Source organism: Myotis yumanensis, unplaced genomic scaffold (genome assembly GCF_028538775.1).
Source record: "Myotis yumanensis isolate MYYU_CA2020_CCGP unplaced genomic scaffold, mMyoYum1.0.hap1 SCAF_13, whole genome shotgun sequence".
Taxonomy (NCBI): Eukaryota; Metazoa; Chordata; class Mammalia; order Chiroptera; family Vespertilionidae; genus Myotis; species Myotis yumanensis.
The window spans coordinates 40,635,448-40,657,436 of NW_027223764.1; the positions used below are offsets into that span (position 1 = coordinate 40,635,448).

Genomic DNA, 21,989 nt, shown 5'->3' on the forward strand with positions numbered 1-21,989 from the left:
GTGTTATAACTTTCCTCCTTAAGAACTAAGAAGAGCAGAGAACCACAAAGCCAAATTGAGATGTTAGTCTCTGTTTATGATTTTAGGCTCTCACTCTTAATATATGAATTTGTTAAATTAAAATGTAAAGATACCAAAAACTTATAATATTACATTCAAACCTAGTATTAATAAGGAAGCATAAAACGTAGCAAAACACTGTGTACTTAAAAAAATGTTTTTATTGATTTAAGAGAGAGAGGAGGGATGAAGGGAAGAGAGGGAGAGAAACATCAATCACCTGCCTTCTGCACACCCCCTGCTGGGGATCGAACCAGTGACCTTTTTGGTGCATGGGATGACACCCCACCAACTGAGCCACACAGTTCAGGCCACTCTATTTTTATGCCTCTGTTTAAGAGACTGATTTAACTGCCAGTGTTACACATAAAGTGTGATAGTCATAACAGTGACGTATGTACATAAAATAATACATTGACTAATTCCCCTCATTAAGACAGGGGTAAGCATACTAAACAGCCCTTAAAATTGTTGAGATGGTCTTTGCAGAATTAATTAAAAATCTGTTGTGTTTGTCTTTGGCCTTGCTTCCTATCTTAGTCATTTTCACTTTCTTTTTTTTTTTTTAATATATTTTATTGATTTTTTACAGAGAGGAAGAAAGGGAAAGGGATAGAGAGTTAGAAACATCAATGAGAGAGAAACATCGATCAGCTGCCTCCCGCACACCTCCCACTGGAGATGTGCCCGCAACCAAGGTACATGCCCCTGATCAGAATCGAACCTGGGACCCTTCAGTCCGCAGGCCAACGCTCTATCCACTGAGCCAAACCAGTTAGGGCCATTTTTACTTTCTATGAATTCTAGGACCCCAAGTCATAATGCTTTTATTGTTTGCATACAAATGTAAAATCAACCAGTGAATGCAAAAATAAGTGGAACAACAAATCGATGTTTCTCTCTCTAAATCAATAAAAAATTTTAAAAAGAGGGTAATCTATATACTTGTTTCCTTGAGGAAAAAAATATTAGAAAAATTATTTAAAACTTTGATTTTTCATTAGTGGTCAGTTTAGAACAATATTACTCTAAGGATGTATACATTTTTTTTCTATTTGTCATGTAGGTTTTAAAAAAATATCAGACAGAATTAAGACAAAATACCTAGTGGGGCTAGAGGGGCACGGTGGAGGGAGTCAATGGGGGAAAAAAGGGCACATCTGTAATACTTTCAACAATAAAGATAAATTAAAAATAAAGACTTAAAATACCTAAAAATTATTTATCTAAAAGCAGGGTGTGTTTTTTTAGTTTATTTGAAGTTCACCTGAAACAGCCATTAAAATTTTGTCAAGTGTGAGCTTGTAGGAAATCTTTTAATTTTTTGACTCTTAGATTTTATGGGTTAAGAAAATTACTTCTTGGGTAAAATGAATTTCTCCAGTCCTTCCAGAAGAGGGCGCTTGGTGTTTACAGTGAAATTTTAGAGTTGTTTTTCTTTGATTGTAGATTGGGAGTCCTCCTCTTGATCCTACTGAGCATTTTCTTCCTGAAGAAGAGAAACTTACTGAACAAGAGAGATCAAAAAGGTGAGTAGGTATAGAAATCAGCCCTCACAGACATTTTCACATAGTGTAGATGATTGTTAAAAAACACGTTTTCTCTTTCAAGGCACTCATAAAAGTTCTAGAATGTGGATTCTGAAACGGATTAAAACCTTCATTTGCCACTTATTTAGATATGTGACTGTTCATATCTAAGGATCAGTTTCCTTATCTGTCAAATAGCCATACCCGATTTAAAGGGTTGGTGAGAGGATTAAGATACATATATATGAAAGTTCTGTATAAATTGTAAACCATTATGCAAATACTGGTTTTTTTTCTTCATAGATTTGAGAAGGTTTATACTCATAACCTATATTACCTGGCTCAAGTCTACCAACATAAGGAAGTGTTTGAGAAGGCTGCTCATTATTGCCACAGTACCCTAAAACGCCAGCTTGAGCACAATGCCTACCATCCTATAGAGTGGGCTATTAATGCTGCTACCTTGTCACAATTTTACATCAATAAGGTAAGCTTTTTGAAGTTGTTTCTAACAAAGTTACCGTTAGAGTATATGAAATATAGACCAAATAGTACCTAGAAAATATAATCTTTTAAACTCGGTATCTTAGGGACATCTGTAATAGAATCCAACGACGACAACAACAAAAGCATATCCACACAACTGGCGTCCAGCTAGAATGGCATGGGCCTTTGTGATAGTTTTAACCAAAAAATGGGATATAAAGTAGCCAACCAGTAGCCCATACGCTCATCTCAACAGCAGTAACAATAAGAACTTATAGTTAAACCTTGAAAAAAATAGGTAGCTTATATTTTGATGTAAACTAGACAGAAAAATACAGCCCAGTTTGCCAGTGTGCTAAAATTTTGTAGCTTTTGTTGCATTAATCTATTGAATCTTAAAATACTGAGTTTTATCATTATCTTACATGTTTCTAGCCTCTAAAATTACATTACCTAAGACCAGTTCTTTTTTGTTAGAAGCATGCTTTCTCAATTCATTTTAGTGAGATGTTACCTTAAATTGCAGATTTTGTAGATAAAACTTTATCTTTAGACAATTGTAATCTGCTGGCTATGAGAATTTGAGGAAGTTGACTGTTAAATGTGGGCTTTGATAAAAGCATGTGATGCATTTCAGTTATTTAGACTTTCTTTATAATAATTTTTCTATATTGGGAATATCTCTGCTCAGTTCTAGAGTTCCAGGTCTTTTTTATATATATATATATATATATTATTGATTTTTTACAGAGAGGAAGGGAGAGAGATAGAGAGTCAGAAACATCGATGAGAGAGAAACGTCGATCAGCTGCCTCCTGCACATCTCCCACTGGGGATGTGCCCACAACCAAGGTACATGCCCTTGACCGGAATCGAACCTGGGACCTTTCAGTCCACAGGCCGACGCTCTATCCACTGAGCCAAACCGGTTTCGGCATTCCAGGTCTTTATGATATACTTCACAGGGACTTTTAGCTTTTTAGTTGTTTATCAAAATTATTAAGAATCATGTTGTATACTTTTAATTGACTTATTTGTTCCTCTATTCAAGAGCTTGTTTTTAATGCTAAAACACTTTTAAGCCACCTTTCCCAGCTAGATATTTTGTTAATCCTCAGTCGGATATCTCAGCAATAGAAATTACTTTTATTTGTATTTCTGACTCACAAGCCTCTCTGAAGTTTTGGTAATTTTTGCTTATCAGAGTTCCTTCTTAGATCTCTGGTTGCCTGCTGCGATATCCTTACTGGGCCTTTATCCTTTCTAAGATTTTTGTTAGTGCTGATTCTGTAAATGCACCCTAAGTATTGTCCCACAGAATTTCATTCAGAAAAGCTATTAGTAGGAGAGAAAGGGCTGTGGTGACTGCAGCACCGCTTCTAGGACTATGGTTTAAGTAAGTAATGCTGCAGCATATATCAGAGCATTCAGTTAAATCTAACTCATGTATCCATTTCATTGTGGCCATCATCAAAAAGTGTTATCTTGTGCCTCTGCTTGTGGCACCATTTTTATGACTTCTGGGCGCCTCTTATTTGTTTTGTTTAAAGTTACATATTCACTGATTATCACTTAAAACAATGTTGGTATTGATAATACTTAGATATCTAGATACTAAAGTGTAATTTAAAATATAAAGTTGTTAAACATTGCTTACGTGGAGCATGCAGTAGTTTTCATGAGTACCTCCACTACCTTGTGCTTTTATTTTTTTACCAAGATGGTTTATAAGTTTTTGTTACAGCTGGTTAAGTTGTATTGCAAAGAGAGATTTGAACCATGTTTTTAGAAAAGCAGCTGTCATTTATATCATCCTCATCTTCATCTGGTTCCAGAGGTGAGGTTTGCTATTTGGTGAGTCCCTACCTGGCAGGTGCTAACGTCCCACATTTAGCAGCCACCTGAGGGCACAAAGCAAGACACTCGCTGTTCTAGTAGTGGTTGCTCACAGGGACCATGCTGGAGAAAGCTGAAGTGGTAATGAAGGCTGAGGGATTGTGGAGGGACAATTAAAGCTGTTTATGTAAACGAACTTTTGTTTGAGGTTTAACACTAACACTTTGATCTGTAGATGTTGCTGGGCTAATACTACACATGTCCCCAGATATTCTCAAGATGGCTTCTGAATTTGCCGTTAGGGAGGGCTACGTTCAATGTTGAGATTATTTAAAGTCATAGCTAACTATTAAAAATCTTCTTAGCAAAATCAGGTAGGTATATCTAACATGAAGTAGACATATTTATGAGGATGGCTTTCAACTAAAAGTTGGACTTGAACTTTGTACTTTTGCTGGGTGGTCCTGTGACTTACATGATAAATGCAAAGTGTTCACATTAAGAAGGAGATCTTCTCCAAGCATTTGAGAAGTTTACTATGCCCAGATTTGAATTATGAAGTCTTCAAATGTGTTGATAAAGCAGTTTCGTAAAGTTTGTCTGTGGAAAGTCGTTGACTTCAAAACTTGGTGGGAATTCTCATAAATTTGAAGATTTTTAGAAGACAGGAATCTCTTCCTATCATTTATTATTTTTTCCTTTGAATGGTAGGACAGAAAAGGGATCTCTAAACCTAAACAAAATCAAATCTTTTTAAGTCCTCTGACAAAATGTAAATGGTCTAAGAAGTTATTGTGCATGTAACTTTGTGTATTTGGGCAGAACCTAGATGATCTGAGGCACTTTGAGTCTATGATGATAGCTATTGTTGTATACTTACTGATTACCTGAGGAGAGTCAACTCAGTCAGCAGCTGTCTTCCAGTCAGTTTGGATTATTAAAAGTTTGGGGGGCTGTGGGGAGCTGATATAGGGTTAAGCCTCGGACTGACCTGTGGGCAAAGTCATAAACAATTCCCAGCTTAGAGAGCACAGTCCTCTTAGCATAATTAGGCTTGACCTTGTATAAAGCTCCCTAGATCTTACTCGGGAAGCTAATGGGCTGAGGGAAGTGTAACAAGAACAAAAACAAGTGAAACTTACAACAGTGTAAACAAGTGAAACTTACAAGAACTGTGTAACTATGGAAACCACTACCTTGTTTACCGCTCACTATAAAATAAAGGCTCAGCTTGCCTTGGGATCTCTCTCTGTGGCCTCAGCCAGGCACAGGGAAGATCCACGGAGACTGAGGAAAGCTAGAGAGTTCTGAACGCTGTCTCTGTGTAAAACCTTCTTCGCCGACTCCGTCCACACCTTTGGGAACCCCTGGACCCCATGGGGCTGGACCCCAGCAGGGGGCCCTAACCGGTTTGGCTCAGTGGATAGAGCGTCGGTCTGCGGACTCAGGGGGTCCCAGGTTCGATTCCGTTCAAGGGCATGTACCTTGGTTGTGAGCATATACCCAGTGGGGAGTGTGCAGGAGGCAGATGATCGATGTTTCACTCTCATCGATGTTTCTAACTCTCTATCTCTCTCTCTTCCTCTCTGTAAAGAATCAATAAAATATATTTAAAAAAAAAAAAGTTTGGGGGTATTGTACTTCTTTGAGGCAGCTTTGTAACTCGATAATACCATAACATGTCTTATATACCTTCTTAATGTTCGGTGACTATACAGGGTCTCCTTAGTGGTTTTTACTGATTTTAATAGCTTTTCCCATATCAATTGCAAATAAGGCTGTGGGACAGTTGCATTTACTCTTGTTTATTTCCTTAACAGCAATGCTTTATGGAGGCCAGGCACTGTTTATCAGCTGCTAATGTCATTTTTGGTCAAACTGGAAAGAACCCAACCACAGAAGACAGTAAGTTTATGTGTACATGTTTTATTATATATAGCTTTTTAAAACTTTATTTTAAATAATTTAACTTTAGAAAATTCAAGAACAAAACAAAAAACTACCCACTAGTATATGACCTTCTAAATTCACCTGTTTTTAATATTTGCCTCATTTGCAGTCACATTTTTTTTTGTTTCTGAACTATTTGAGAGAAGATTGCATACACTAGGCTCCTTTACCCCTTAATACTTCAATTTGTATTTAAGAAGGATGTTTTATGTAATCATAGAAAAAGAAACGATACAATTCTTTTGTTTGTAATGCATATTTGTTTCATTAATTGTCCTCATAATGTCCTTTATAGTAGTTCTTTTCTAGTACCAGAATATCCAGTTCAAGATTGCTTATTGTGTTTAGTTTTCACACCTCTTTAGTCCTTTTAAATCTGGACTGTTCCTCTATCTCTCTTTCATCATATAGACATTTTTGAAAAATACAGGCCAGTCATTTCATAGAATTTTCATCAGTTGGTATGTTGATGTTTTCTTACACTAAGATTCAGATTACAATAGTACCCCCTTACCTACAGGGGATATGTCCCAAGACCCCCAGTGGATGCCTGAAACTGTGGTTAGTATTGAACTCTATATCTACTGTGTTTTTTTCTTGTTTATACATACCTACTAAAAGTTTAAACTACTCTTGTGCTTTGGGGCCATTATTAAGTAAAATGAGGGTTCCTTGCACACAAGCACTGTGATACCAGCAGTAATCGATCTAGGTGACTACTGAGTGACTAACAGCAGGTCGTGTTTACACAGCGTGGACACACCGGACAAAGGGATGGAATAGGGCAGTATGAGATGTCGTTACACTACTAAGAATGGCATGCGATTTTAAAACTTATGAGTTATTTCTGGAATTTTTCATTTAATATTTCCAGACCATTGTTGAACTCGGGGAACTGAAACCATGAAAAGCAAGACCACAGAAAAGGGGGCACTGCTATATACATTTTTGGTTGGAATACTACATACATGATGTGTCCAAATAACTAGTTTTTTAATTACAGTGTTTTATTTAGTCTTAAAAATCACAGCTAACATTTATATTTGAGCAAATCAATGAGATATCACGTCACACTTGTTAGATCAAAAAGTCATGAAATAAGTGTTGGTGAGGATGTGGAGAAAGGGGACCCTTGTGTACTTTTGTGTAAATTGATTCAGCCACTGTGAAAAAACAGTATGGAGGTTCCTCAAAAAATAAAAATAGAGCCAAAACCGGTTTGGCTCAGTGGATAGAGCGTCGGCCTGCGGACTGAAGGGTCCCAGGTTCGATTCCGGTCAGGGGCATGTACCTGGGTTGCGGGCACATCCCCAGTAGGAGATGTGCAGGAGGCAGCTGATCGATGTTTCTCTCTCATCGATGTTTCTAGCTCTCTATCTCTCTCCCTTCCTCTCTGTAAAAAATCAATAAACTATATAAAAAAAAAAAAAAAATAGAGCTACCGTATGAACCAGCAATTACACTTCTGGGTATATATCCAAAGGAAAGGAAAACACTAACCCGAAAAGTGTCTGCACTGCAGCAATATTTATAATAGCCAAGATTGGAAGCAACCTCAGTATCCATGGATGAATGGTTAATGAAAACGTAGCATACATGTACAATGGAATATTATTTAGAAGGAAATATTTTTTTTAGAGAAAAGTACAAACTTCCAGTTTTAAAATAATTAAATCATGGGGTTGTAATATATAGCATGGTTAACTGTATTGCACATTTGGAAGTTGCTAAGAGTAAATCTTAAAAGTCCTCGTCACAAGAAAAAAAATTTTGTGACTGTGTGGTGATGGATGTTAACTAGACTTGTGATCATTTTGCAATATGCAAATATCGAATCACGTACATCTGAAGCTAATATAATAATATATGTCAGTAATACCTCAATTAAAAAATACTTCCCATTATAAAATCTGTAACATGCTTAAACAGGTCCCTGAACACATTTTAGTAAGGTATCAATCCAGTAACTTTTACTTTCAAACCTTAAGGAATTCAAGAACCCATTTCTGTAAAGGAAAGATTAAGGACTTCATATCTAAGTGCAGGTTCCAAAGTACAGATAGTCCTCATTTGTGGATTTCATATTTGGGAATTCACCTACTTGCTACAATTTACTTGTAACCCCCAAATCAGTACTCAAGGCACTTCTGCGGTCATTTGCAGACATGTGCAGAATAGCAAAGAATTTGAATTGTCCAAGGTGCACCAGTTGAGGTTTCAGCTCTCATACTGTAAAACAAGTGTCCTTTTTGTGGTCTATTTATAGTGACATTTTTTTTTTCTTTTTTTTTTTTTTTAATTTTTCGCTTAAAGTATTACAAAGGGTATTACATAAGTGTCCTTTATAGTGACATTTTTGTGCTTTTTGTTGGTGATTTCATTATTTATAATGGCCCCCAAATGTAGTGCTGAAGTTCTGTCTAGTTTCCTCAGCACATGAAGGCTGTGATGTGCCTTATGGAGAAAATACAGTGTGAAATAAGCTTCATTCAGACACAAGTTTATAGTGCTGTTGGCCATGAATTCAGTGTTAATGTATATTAAATAAGATGTCTTTAAATAAACACTTGTATGATAAGGTTATATATTGATCAGTTGACAAAAATGTGACCAGAAGCTCATAGGAACCTAACCCTGTATTTCCTGTAGGAGCAATGTTTCAGTATTTGCTCATTTATTGTTCACAGTGACTTTATAGAACATAACTACATGAACAGTGAGAATCAACTGTTTCCTTATGAGAGAATTCAGGTAGAAAGTTTTACCGTTTAAAAATCCCTTTTTCTACTGAAATGAATGTTCATCTGAAGGAGACAATCTAAGCCACTGGTAACTTACATCAGTGCCGTCCTTCTGTGTCGCTTAGAGGAGAGTTGATTCTCTCCCTGTAGAACTGGTCAGTGCTTCTGTTGTACTGGGCATTGGTGGTGTTGGTGGCACACCCTTATTGATGGAAACTACAGAGGAAAGTATGTGGATTAATAACTATACTGTTATTTCATGTTATAAAGGGGTTTTTTAAAATACTAGTGAAAACCAACATAATTTAAACCAAATTTATTTATAATTTTTAAATTTTTCCTTGCAAAAAGGAACACCTTTCACAAATGTAGCAATATTTTGATAAAGCTGGACATGGGACTCATGTTACAAAATTAAATAATTGGCCCTTTATTAAACCGCCACCATCATTCTGAACATTATTTTGGAGGATGCTTTCCACTAAAGACTACTTTTAATTCATTAGAAATCTATTTCAATTTGGATTCCCCTAATTTGGAATTTTTGATAAGTTGGTTAGGAGCTATGCTAACCTTCACTTGTTTAGCACTATTTCTTTATTAACAGAAACCACAACATAGGGAAGGTGGTAAAAGCAAATGTTTAAATAATTAGAGGAAACTGCTTTTCAACTACCTCATAAGGATTCATTTATAGACATGAAATATAAAGTTCATATTTTTATTAAAGTAGGTGTTCTAAAAACTTGTATGAGTGATGCTTTTCTTAGTCCAATTTGATTAATAATGATGTTGAGCACCTACATGTACCATATCCTGTCCTAAATTTATTGTGGGTATCATTTCATTAAATCCTCATAGCATTACTCTCTGACAGTCACTCTTATATTCTGTACTTTACAGATAGGCAACTGGAGCACAGAGAGCTCCAACAGCTGCCCAGTGTCACACATAGTGAGGGGAAGAGGTGGCATTCAGATGCAAGCAGGATGGTTCCAAGCCCAGAACTCCATTGCTTGAGCCAAAAGATCACTAACTTGACCCTTCCCTACCTCATGCCCCTCCAACCTCCTCCACTGGCTGGAGATGAAAAAGCTCCTCTCTGGAGGGTTGGGGATTGGGGGCGCGGGGGGCGGGGGGAGGTGCGGTGCGGGGCAGGAGACTCTGCAACCTTGGGAAGGCTTAGAATTAAGGCTCAGATGAAATTAAACTTGGGCCCTGGCCAGTGTGGCTCAGTCGGTAGGAGCGTGATCCTGTATACCAAAAGGTCTTGGGTTCAATTCCTGGTCAGAGCACGTACCTGGATTGCTGTTTCAATCCCTGGCCCTAGTCCAGGTGCTTATGGGAGGCAACCGATCAATGTTTCTCATATCGATGTTTTTCTCCCCACCCCCTCTTAAAAATCAATGAAAATGTCCTCGGGTGAGGATTTTAAAAATACTTATACTCAGTATTAAGTTTGGGAACAAGTCTGTGATCATGGTAATAAACATTCGTTCCTAATAAGATGCTTGAAATATCTATAAGACATGCATTCTGAATAGGGTAAAATGGTTTTGTAGAGCCTTAGCTGGTTTGGCTCAGTGGATAGAGCATCAGCCTGCGGACTGTAGAGTCCCAGGTTCGATTTCAGGTCAAGGGCACCTACCTAGGTTGTAGTCTTGATCTCTGGCTCCAATCTCTCTCACATCAATGTTTCTCCTTCTCTTTGTGTCTCCCCCTCCTTTTACACTCTAAAAATCAATGGAAAAATATCCTAAGGTAAGAATTAGCAGTAACAACAAAATAAAAGTTTCTTGGGAAGTGAAAAAAAATTATTTTTAAATCTTTACCTGAGGATATGCCCATTGATTATTTATTTATTTATAAATATATTATTGATTTCAGAGAGGAAGGGAGAGGGAGCGAGAGATAGAAACATCAATGTTGAGAGAGAATCATTGATTGGCTGCCTCCTGCACGTCCCCTACTGGGGATTGAGTCCGCAACTGTGAATTAGACCAGGACTTCCTGGTTCATAGGTCCATCCTCAACCACTGAGCCACAAAAAGTGGAAGAGAAAGGATAGAGAGTGTTTGGGAAGAGAGAGAGAGATGTGAGAGAGAACCATTAATTGGTTGCCTTCCGTACATGCCCCAACCAGGGATTGAACTTACAACCTAGGTATGTGTCCTGACTGGGAGTTGAACCTGCAACCTTTCATATATGGGGACAATGCTCCAACCAACTGAGCCACACTAGCTAGGGCAAAAATATCTTGCTATTATAATGGTGGCAATAAAAAAGGGGGCGGCTCCCTGGCTGGTTTGGTTCAGTGGATACAGCATTGGCCTGTGGACTAAGGGGTCCTGGGTTTGATTTCAGTCAAGGGCACATGCCTGGGCTGCAGGTTCGATCCCCATTAGGGGGCATGCAGGAGGCAGCCAATCAATGATTCTCATTATTGATGTTTCTCTCTCCCTTCCTCTCTGAATTAAATAAAAATATATTAAAAAGGGGGTGGGAATCTTTGTGATAATATAGGTGAACATTGAAGGCATTACACTAAGTGAAATAAATCAGAAAAGACAAATCCTGTATGATCTCACTTATATGTGGAATCTAAAAAATAAGTTGAACTCATAGATACAGAGAACAGATTGATGCCAGAGGCAGGGGTTGGGTGAGATGTGTAGAGAGGGTCAAAAGGTACAAACTTAAGTCATAAAATACATGTTATGGGGATGTAACATATAGCATGGTGACTATAATAATAAAAAGGTAATATGCTAATTAGACCGGACAGCCGAACGACCTTCCAGAATGACATCCTTCCCCATAAAGCTGTGGCAGTAGGGCTGAGGCAGGCAGGCAAGGAGTTAGAGGCGATCAGGCAGGCAGGCAGGTGAGCGGTTAGGAGCCAGCGGTCCCAGATTGCGAGAGGGCTGTCCGACTGCCGGTTGCGGGATCACGCCTAAACCGGCAGTTGGACATCCCCTGAGGGGTTCTGGATTGCAAGAGGGTGCAGTACGGGCTGAGAGACCCCCCCCCCCCCCATGCACGAATATCGTGCACCAGACCTCTAGTCCTATATAAAAGGCTAATATGCAAATTGACCGAACGGTGGAACGACTGGTCGCTATGATGCACACTGACCACCAGGGGGCAGATGCTCAGTGCAGGAGCTGCCTCCTGGTGGTCAGTGTGCTCCCACAGGGGGAGCGCTGCTCAGCCAGAAGCCGGGCTCATGGCTGGCGAGTGCAGTGGCGGTGGTGGGAGCCTCTCCCACCTCCGCAGTAGCACTAAGGATGTGCTGAAGGCTTAAGCCGTCAGTCGGACATCCCCCGAGGGCTCCTGGACTATGAGAGGGTGCAGAAAAATAATGTAACTGTATGGTGATATGTTAACTAGACTTACTATGATCATTTTACAATATATACAAACTAGAGGCCCAGTGCATGAAATGTGGGGAGGGGGGTCTCTCAGTCTGGCCTGTGCCTTCTCACAATCCGGGATCCCTCGGGGGATGTCTGACTGACAGCTTAGGCCCGCTCTCCACAGCAGTTGGAAATCCTTAGCGCTGCCATGGAGGCGGGAGAGGCTCCTGCCACTGTGCTCACCAGTCGTGAGCCCAGCTTCTGGCTGAGTGGCGCTCCCCCTGTGGGAGCACACTGACCACCATGGGGCAGCTCCTGCGCTGAGCATCTGCCCCCTGGTAGTCAATGCACGTCGTAGAGACCAGTCGTTCCACCGTTTGGTCGATTTGCATATTATCCTTTTATTATAGAGGATAGGATATTTGAATGTCATATACCTGAAGCTACTATGATGTTATATGTCATATCTTAATTTTAAAATGTGTATTTGATCATGTAACAGGTTTTTTAATAAGGTCACAATTTTCTTTGTCATTGTGGATCAGAAGAATACAGAGGCTATGAAGAGTTAGAGGAACATACATTATCATATTAAATTCAGGTGACCTTTGAACAACGAAGTCAGGGTTCTGAACTCCCACACAGTAGAAAATTAGCATATAACTTCTGACTACCCAAAAACTTAACTACTAGTAGCTTACTGTTGACCCAAAGTCTTACCAATAACATAAACAGTTGATTAACACTGTATGTGTATTATATACTATACTATAGGCCTGTTGCACGAAGAGATTTGTGCAATAGGCCTTCCCTTCCCTTGGCTGCTAGCACCGGTTTGCCTCTGGCACCCAGGACCCAGGCCTTGGCTCCGCCGGCCCCGGAACTGTCAGACTTTGCTCCGCCACTTGGAGCCTATGTATGCAAATTAACCGCCATCTTTGTGGGGTTAATTTGCATACTCTCCTGATGGGCTGATTAGTGTAGTGAAGGTACGGTCAATTTACATGTTTGTCTATTATTAGGTAAGGTTCTTACAATAAAGATAGAAAAGATCATAAGGAAGAGAACATTTATAGTGTTGTATTATAATACATTAAGCACCATAAAGTTTACAAGATTAATCCTGTCAGTACCTACATCAGTATTGTTTTATATGATACAAAATACTGTATGTTATACATATTACATTAGACAACAAAAATAAAAAGATAATGTGAAAAAGAAATTTACATTTATTTACAGGTATGATTCATGCATTGATAATGAAGCAACAATATTGATTGCTGTATGGTAGTTTAGTGTAATCGATATGATTGCTTCATGGTAGCCTAACCTATACACTAATGCAGTGATGGCGAACCTATGACACGCGTGTCAGAGGTGACACGCGAACTCATTTTTTTGGTTGATTTTTCTTTGTTAAATGGCATTTAAATATATAAAATAAATATCAAAAGTATAAGTCTTTGTTTTCCTATGGTTACAAATATCAAAAAATTTCTATATGTGACACGGCACCGGAGTTAAGTTAGGGTTTTTCAAAATGCTGACACTCCGAGCTCAAAAGGTTCGCCATCACTGCACTAATGAATGAACCATTATAAATTTTTCATAGCATATAGTATTACAGTCATAGTCATAATACAGTATTGAAAACATTACATTTTTGAAAAACCACTTACCTGTGATAAGGTGATACCTAGTTTCTCCAATTGCGAGAGATAGAAGCATACTGTATGTTAATGTAATTCTTTGAAAGCAAAGTTATGAAACAGTAAGAAAGCGAAAACATTACTAATTTTACACTAAATATCACTCACCTTATGCCTGTGTAAGGATAGGCTATCCACCTCAATACAGGCTTGCACATGATGTCCTTACACAATGAATACCTAGGTGATGATAACAAAAATGTCTCATACAGTTATTAGCTTTTCACATGAAGACAGGCATACACAGAAAGTTCCTTAGCTTTACAGCATGATAATGATTTACTTACTATTCATTAAGTGGAAGAGGATCATCATGAAAGTCTTCATCCTAGTCTTCATGCTGAGTATGCTGAGGATGGGGTCAGTCTTGCTCCCTTGGGTGGCAGAAGCAGAAGAGATGGAAGCGGAGGCAGGCACACTCTAACTTTACGGAAATACCTTTATTTTCTGTCTGACTTTTCTGCTTTTTCATTTCTCTAAAAATGTTTCTATTCAGTACCAACCCTTTCACATTTGCTTTACTGTGCCTGTATCATAGAAGGGTTCTTGTCATGAAATAAGTAAAAAGCAGTCTTGAATAATCAGACCCTTCTGCTAGATTGACACAGGTCAGTTTGCGTTCTGGCACTGCCTCTTCATCTTCCTCTTCCTCTGGCACTGGTTCAGATGCACTCATCTGCATCATGTTGTCTTCTGATGTGATGTCTTTTAGCTCTTGAATTTCTCCAAGATTCTTACCACCCCCCCACACCCCTTTTTTTTTTTTTTTTTGCAATACCCACAATCTCATGATTTCCTTGATTGGCTCTCATAAATTCTGTAAAGTCAAGCACATCATTTGGACACAGTTAACAACAGCAGGAATTTATTTTTTTTAAAAAATATATTTGATTTTTTTACAGAGAGGAAGGGAGAGGGATAGAGAGTCAGAAACATAGATGAGAGAGAAACATCGATCAGCTGCCTCCTGCACACCCCCTACTGGGGATGTGCCCACAACCAAGGTACATGCCCTTGACCGGAATTGAACCTGGGACCCTCCAGTCCGCAGGCCGACGCTCTATTCACTGAGCCAAACCGGTGAGAGCAGGAATTTATTGTTTTGGGCTTGATGGCTTTCATGGCTTTTTCTGCAACAACGATGCCATCTCCAGTGGTGTAATCCTTCTAGACCAGCGGTTCTCAACCTGTGGTTCGCGACCCCTTTGGCGGTCGAACGACCCTTTCACAGGTCACCTAAGACCATCCTGCATATCAGATATTTACATTACGATTCATAACAGTAGCAACATTACAGTTATGAAGTAGCAACGAAAATAATTTTATGGTTGGGTCACAACATGAGGAACTGTATTTAAAGGACCAGAAGGTTGAGAACCACTGCTCTAGACTTTCTATTGGCGTCAACTTCCATAGGGTGATAATCCTTTCCATAGAGTACCATGCATGATACAAAGACTTTAAAGGTCTTTGTGACTCCCTGATCTAGAGGCTGAATTAGAGATGTGTTTGGGGGCAAGCAGATCACTTAGATGCCATTGGTGTTGAAGTCATGGGGTCTGGATGGCCAGGGGCACTGTCCATTATTAAAAGAACTTTAAAAGGCAGTCCCTTACTGGCAAGTTAATTCTTGCCTTTAGGGACAAAGCATCAATGGAACTAATTGAGAAAAAGGGTTCTTGTTGTCCAGGCTTTCTTGTTGACTGAAAGCTGGTATTTATCCTTTCCCTTCAAGGCTCAGGATTAGCAGCATCATATATAAGGGCACTCCTGATCATAAACCCGCCTGCCTTTGCACAGAACAGCAGAGCTAGGCTATCCTTCCTATCTTAACTCCTGGCGCTTGCTTCTCTGCCTTATTAATAAGTGTCCTTTGTGGGCCCCCCCCTCCCCTCCAGATTAGTGCACTTTTACCTGCATTAAAAAACTGTCCAGGCAGATATCCTTTCTCCACAATGATTTTCTGATTAGCATCTAGGAACTTGTGTGCTGCCTCTTGGTCAACAGAAGCTGCTTCTCTGTTAACTTGAGATTTTAAAGCCAAACCTCTTTCTAAAAGTATCTAATCATTCATTGCTGGCATTAAATTCTCCAGCTTTAGAACCTTCACCTTCTTTTTGCTTTAAATTGTCATATAGTGACTTTGCTTTTTCTCAAATCTTATTAGGTGTGCCTCATATCTATAGGTATGCCTTTCTTAAGCAATCCTGCACCCACATAAAAGCTGCATTTTTAGTACTAGATAAAAGGTGTTTTGCAAAAAGTTCAAGGTCTTCATGCCTGCTGGTATAGTTACAGTGACAGCTTTACAGTTGTTTTTTTTAACACCGATCCTTATAGTGGATTAATTTATCTTGAAATGGCAGCAGTTGCAGCTGCAGAACTCCATCTACAGTACTTATCAAGCAATTTTTCTTGTCATGTCATGTCTTCTCTGCTTCTTGGGAGCACTTTTAGAGGCAGTGCTAGAGGCACTTCGTTTGGCGCCATGGTGTTGTTCAAGGCTTACAGTGCTGCACTAAAGATGACAAAAAATACATGAGACCCTGAGAGATCACTTTTTACTGCAATATGCAATTTACCGGGGAGACGAACTGCTCAGAGATGATTAGCGTTTACACAGCATTTTAAGCAGATACTTGCAACACTTGAGTCCACCACAATAGCAACAGGAGGTGGCTATGAAATTATACAGTAGTACAGTATGTATTACGTTATTTTACATTTAAAATCATATTTTACAGTTATTAAATACTGCATCTGTAGGTTTACATTTCTCTCAACTGCGAATGGCACTGTGTATGGTCTGTATTAGTGCATAAGTTTTGGTAAATTTTAATTTTTTAAAATATGTTTTTATTGATTTCAAAGAGGAAAGGAGAGGGTGAGAGAGAGAGAGAGAGAAACCATCAATGATGAGAGAGAATCATTGATCGGTTGCCTCCTATATGCTCCCCACTGGGGATTGAGCCTGCAACCCAGGCATGTTCCCTGACCGAGAATCGAACCATGACCTCCTGGTTCATAGGTCAACCACTGAGCCACGCCGGCCAGGCGAAAAGCTATATTTAAAACTGAATATATATATATATCTTGACCTTAGTTTTCAACTACAGATTATGCATAAGAAAAAAACTAGAAAGAAATATGCAAAAATAATATCAGTGAGTACGTCTGGGTGGTAGGGATTTGGAGTGGGGTATTTTTCCCAGTCCTTCAGTAAGGATCTGTTATTTATGTAAATCAGGAAAAAGTGATATAAAAAAGACTCATGCCCAGCCGGCCTGGTTTAATGGTTGAACATCGACCTATGGACCAAGAAATCATGGATTGATTTCCGGTCAGGTCATATGCCCAGGTTGCAGGCTCGATTCCTAATCTGGGGTGTGCAAGAGGCAGCTGATCAATGATTCTCTCTCATCATTGATGTTTCTCTCTCTCTCTCTCTCTCCCCTCCTCCTCCTCCCCTCTCCCTATCTGAAATTAATAAAAATATATATTTTTTAAAAAGAATGAGTAACAATGAACGTTAACATGACCATTAACTTAGACAAATCATGTTTGTAATTTTAGCTACTGAAACTGAAGGAGATGTGCCAGAGCTTTATCATCAAAGAAAAGGGGAAATAGCAAGATGCTGGATCAAATACTGTTTGACACTCATGCAGAATGCTCAACATTCAATGCAGGTAATGCAGTCAGAAGTCGCCTTTTCTTAAATGAGCAGGACATAAGTAAAAGCTTAAAATGGGGATTATGCTTCTTGGGCTCATTGCATGTTCATTATGCAAGACATGCAGAATGCTCTCATAAGTATCTCTTACTCTATCTTTTAAAATCTTACCGTTCAAGGCCTATCTCAAATACCACTTCTTCCTTGAAGACTTTCCTTTGGATAGAATATAATTCCCTGAGAAGTGGGATCTACATCATATTTATATTATATCACCATTTTCAGGTACACTAGGTTCTCAATAAATAATGATTAAATGCATAATTCTTCTCCCCCTTCAGATATCATCTCCTTCCTGTAAACTCCATAGAACTTTTCTTACCCCTTCCTAAGTCATTTAAATTCTGCTTTGTATTATCCCTATTCATGTTCCTTTACCTCTTTAGACTATAAGCACCTTGAGGGCAGGAAACAATTCTTATAATCTTATATATTTTAAGCAGTGTGTATATATATATGTGTGTGTGTGTATATGTGTGTATGTATGTGTATATATATATATATATATATATATATATATATATGGGCAAAAGTGGGTTTACAGTTGTTCATATGGAAAATAACACAGTAATTAACACAATAGTTCATAAATAATAATATAAGAATAAACTTTCATGTACTCACAACTGTAAACTTACTTTTGTCCCACCCTGTAAATATGTGTATTTATAAAAATAAATATAAATATATTTGGAAACAGCCCTGCCAGTTTGTAGCTATGTGCTCTAGGCCAGCGGTCGCCAACCTGTGGTCCGTAGGTCCGAAAGGTTGGCGACCACTGCTCTAGGCAATTTACTAAACTCTCTGTGCTTCAGTTTTCTCACGGTTAACCATAGTATGTACTTAACAGTGTTGTTATGAGAGTTAAATTGCGTGTGTGTGTGTGTGTACGGCTCAGAAAAGTGCCCGAGATACACCAAGTCCTCAGTACATGTCAAACATCATCATTATTACTGATCTATACTGGATCCTAGTTTCTAACCACTAAAGAGGAAAAATCATTCAGATGCAATACACTAAGTTAGATACATCGACTTTTCCTAGAGGAGTTAACTATGCTTTATTTATTTCTACTTGCATTCATTAAAGTAAAATGATTTTTACTAGTAAATAATATAGAACCTTGTAAAACTATAAACAAAATAAAACTGAACTACAAAACCCTAGAAGCATAGATCTTACAAAGATGAGAACATTTTAGAGATGGAGGGTAAAGAAGTAGGGAAAGCAGGGGAAAGAAGTAGAGAGTTTTGTATTTAGAGAAGTTGGAGCCAGGAAGAGCTGTCTGCTTTCTTCTCAAAAAGCAGCCTAGAATGCATGTAAATAAACAAGCAGCCAAGAAGCAAGTCAACAAGATTTAGAGACGTAGGGCCTGCATTTGAAGTAATTGTGTCAAGCAGAATGCACTGTGGTTTAACTCTTACCCTTCAGGTAGTTGGTGTTCTCCACACTGGGCACCAGGACTTACCATCCGACTCCTTTAAGCTCACATAGTGGCCATGCTGCAAAATGACTCAGATTTTCCTTAATCTGACCTTTTGTGTTGCTTTAACTTCATCCTTTGATCATCTGTTTACTTCAAAGGCTTCAATTAAATTTAAACATACACACACTTATTTAAGTATTTATGCCATCTCTATGCTAGTCATTGTACTATAATGAACAAAAAAAACAACCCTGTTTTTTGACTTCATGTACAAGTACAGCTTTGATAAGTTCCACAAAGAGACCCATGATGTGAGAAGATATAATAGGAGGAAATAACATTTGAAGAAAGCTCTGGGACAGAGTAGGGATGACCTGGGCCGGAGAAAGGGGGAGCACTGCTCCCAGGGGCTGACGCAGCATATTAGAAAGTTCTAGGGCGTAGGGAGCATGGTACCAGAAGGGAGGAAACAGAGGCCCATGAGGCTGCATGAGAGAGAGGATGTGATGGAAGAGAGTTAGAAAGGGGCTAGAACATGCAGGGCCTTCGAGGAATGGAAGGCTGGAAGGGTTTTGGAACAATCACTTTGGTAGTAGAATGGAGAGCGAATTGAGGGAAAGCAAGAGTGGATGAGGGAGATTAGAAGATCACTGCAGCAGTCAGGTGAGATGTGAAGGTAGCTTGGTCTAGGGTGGTGGCAGAAGAGATGGAAGAAGAAGAAAAGAATGGATTCAGGAGGTATTTTAGAACAGTGGTTGCCAACCGGTGGGCCACGGGCCACTGGTCGTCCCTGAGATCCAAAAGGTTGGCGACCACTGGTTTAGAAACCAAAACATTAAGGACCTGGTGATGGATTTGAAGTGTGGGGTAAAGGGACAAGAGAGAGACTTGTCAAGGATGATTCCTAGGTTGCTGGCTGTCCACATCGATGAAGTGTTCTTCCCTAAGATAACACTAGAACAGGAACCTGTTTGCTGAAGAAGCATGGGAGTTCCATTGTGGATGTGCTGAAATGCCTCTGAATCAAGCATGTCAAACTCAAAGGCTAATATGGGCCAAATAAGGCATGCGGCCCGAGGGCTGAGAGTTTGACATGCTCGCTCTGAATATTCTGAGAGGAGATGCCGCATTTGGAGCTGTGCTTATGGGTCTGAGCTTGAGAAGAGGTCTGGGCTGAAGCTGTACACTTGCGAGTCATCCTTACATGAATGGCAATTGTAGCCATGGTGTGGGTGGAGTCACCTGTTTAGAGCAGTGCTGCCCCATAGAAATATAATGCTAGCTATATATGTAATTTCAAATTTTCTAGTGGCCACATTAGAAAAGGGGGGAAAAGCCCAGCCAGTGTGGCTCAGTGGTTGAGGGTCGACCTATGAACCAGGAGGTCATGGTTCAATTCCTGGTCAGGGCACATGCTTGGGTTGGGGGTGTGCAGGAGGCAGCCAATCAATGACTCATCATTGATGTTTCTATCTCTCTCCCTTCTGCTCTGAAATCAATAAAAAATATATTAAAAAAGAAAAAAAAGCAGGTGAAATTAATTCTATTTTTAATCCAGAATATAAAAAATACTGTCATTTCTATAGGTCATCAATATTAAAAACTAAAATATTTTAAATTTCCAATTGAAAATTTATTTATACAAAAGTTTCTTGGAAATTAAGTATTATTTTAGCCCTAGCCGGTTTGGCTCAGTGGGTAGAGCGTCAGCCTTCGGACTGGAGGGTCCCAGGTTAGATTCCAGTTAAGGGCACATGCCCAGGTTGCGGGCTCGATCCCATTGTGGGGCATGCAGGAGGCCGCCAGTCAATGATTCTCTCTCATCATTGATGTTTCTCTCTCTCTCCCTCTCCCTTCCTCTCTGAAATCAATAAAAACATATTTTTTAAAAAGTATTATTTTACATAGCCCATGTCTCAGCTTGGACCTGCCACATTGCAAGTGCTCAGTAATCATCCATACATGGCTCTTATTTTGAACAATGTAGGAGAGAGACAAAATCAAGAGAAAAGAAGGAAAGGCTTTGAGGTTGAACATTAAGGGATCTGACCATTAATTTTATTGGTCAGGAAGAGGAGGGTGAGCTTAATTTTTGTTATTGTTGATCCTCACCAGAGGATATTTTTTCCAATGGTTTTTAGAGAGAGTAGAGGGAGGGACGGGGAGTGGAGGGAAGAGAGAGAGATAGATATAGAGAGAGAGATAGAGAGAGAGAGAAACTTGGATCTGAGAGAGACACATCAATTGGTTGCCTCCCGCATGTGCCCTGATTGGGCCAGGGATTGAATCTGCAACCCAGGTACATGCCTTTGATGGGAAATCGAACCCTTGACCTCGACCCTTTAGTACGCAGGCTGATGCTCCCACACTGGCCAGGACTTACTCTATTTTTAAACCATTTTAGTTATATATGTGTGTTTTTTTTTTGCCCCAGGAGGTAGAAGAGAGAACTTTTAACTACAAAGTTAGATTTAACTCTATCTTCACTTTAATGTCTTTAAAATACCTAGAGTATTTCTCTGTACTATATTTCTCTAAATAACTTATCTGTAGCATAAACATCATATCATTAATCTTAATGACATGTCTGAAATATTTTTAGGATTTATATTACAGTTTTACTCTGTTAAAATCTAATAACGTATTACATGTATATACTGTTTCACAGTGTTTAAAGTTCTTTCATATGTATTTATCTTATCTGAAGGAATAACTATAAATGAGTTTGAGTCCCAAAAGAGGAATTAATATGTCCTGGCCATTGTACTCAGTTTGCTGCAGTGTCGTCCCATAAACCAAAAGGTGGTGCATACAGGAGGCAACCAATCGATGTTTTATCTCTCCACTCAATAAAATAAAAAAAATAAATAGTAATAAAAGTATATAAATGGTTAATCTATTTAAATACTTCTTGTAAATTTCTTGTGTTTTTAATATAATTGAAATACAGTTTCTCAGAGAAAAGGTGGGGGAGGGTGGGTGGGTGGGAAGTAATCAACCAAAAAGCTTGTATGCATATATGCATAACCCATGGACACAGAAAATAGGGTGCTGAATGCCTAGGGCAGGGGAGCCTGGGGGTGGGCTGGAGCCTGCGGGCCAGCTAGAGGGGGTTAAAGGAGGCGGAGGGGGGAAAGGGGGACATATGTAAAAAAAAATA

The 21,989-nt window shown here is 39.1% G+C and overlaps 1 protein-coding gene across 1 annotated transcript in view; it reads left to right on the forward strand.

Annotated features, from left to right (window-relative positions):
• Positions 1-21,989, forward strand: part of KIFBP (kinesin family binding protein) — a 32,936-nt gene that overhangs the window by 9,275 nt on the left and 1,672 nt on the right. The window contains exons 3-6 of the mRNA XM_070432887.1: positions 1,510-1,589; positions 1,893-2,076; positions 5,732-5,816; positions 17,244-17,359. Coding sequence (XP_070288988.1) covers positions 1,510-1,589; positions 1,893-2,076; positions 5,732-5,816; positions 17,244-17,359 — 465 coding nt within the window. The remainder of the gene's footprint in view (positions 1-1,509; positions 1,590-1,892; positions 2,077-5,731; positions 5,817-17,243; positions 17,360-21,989) is intronic.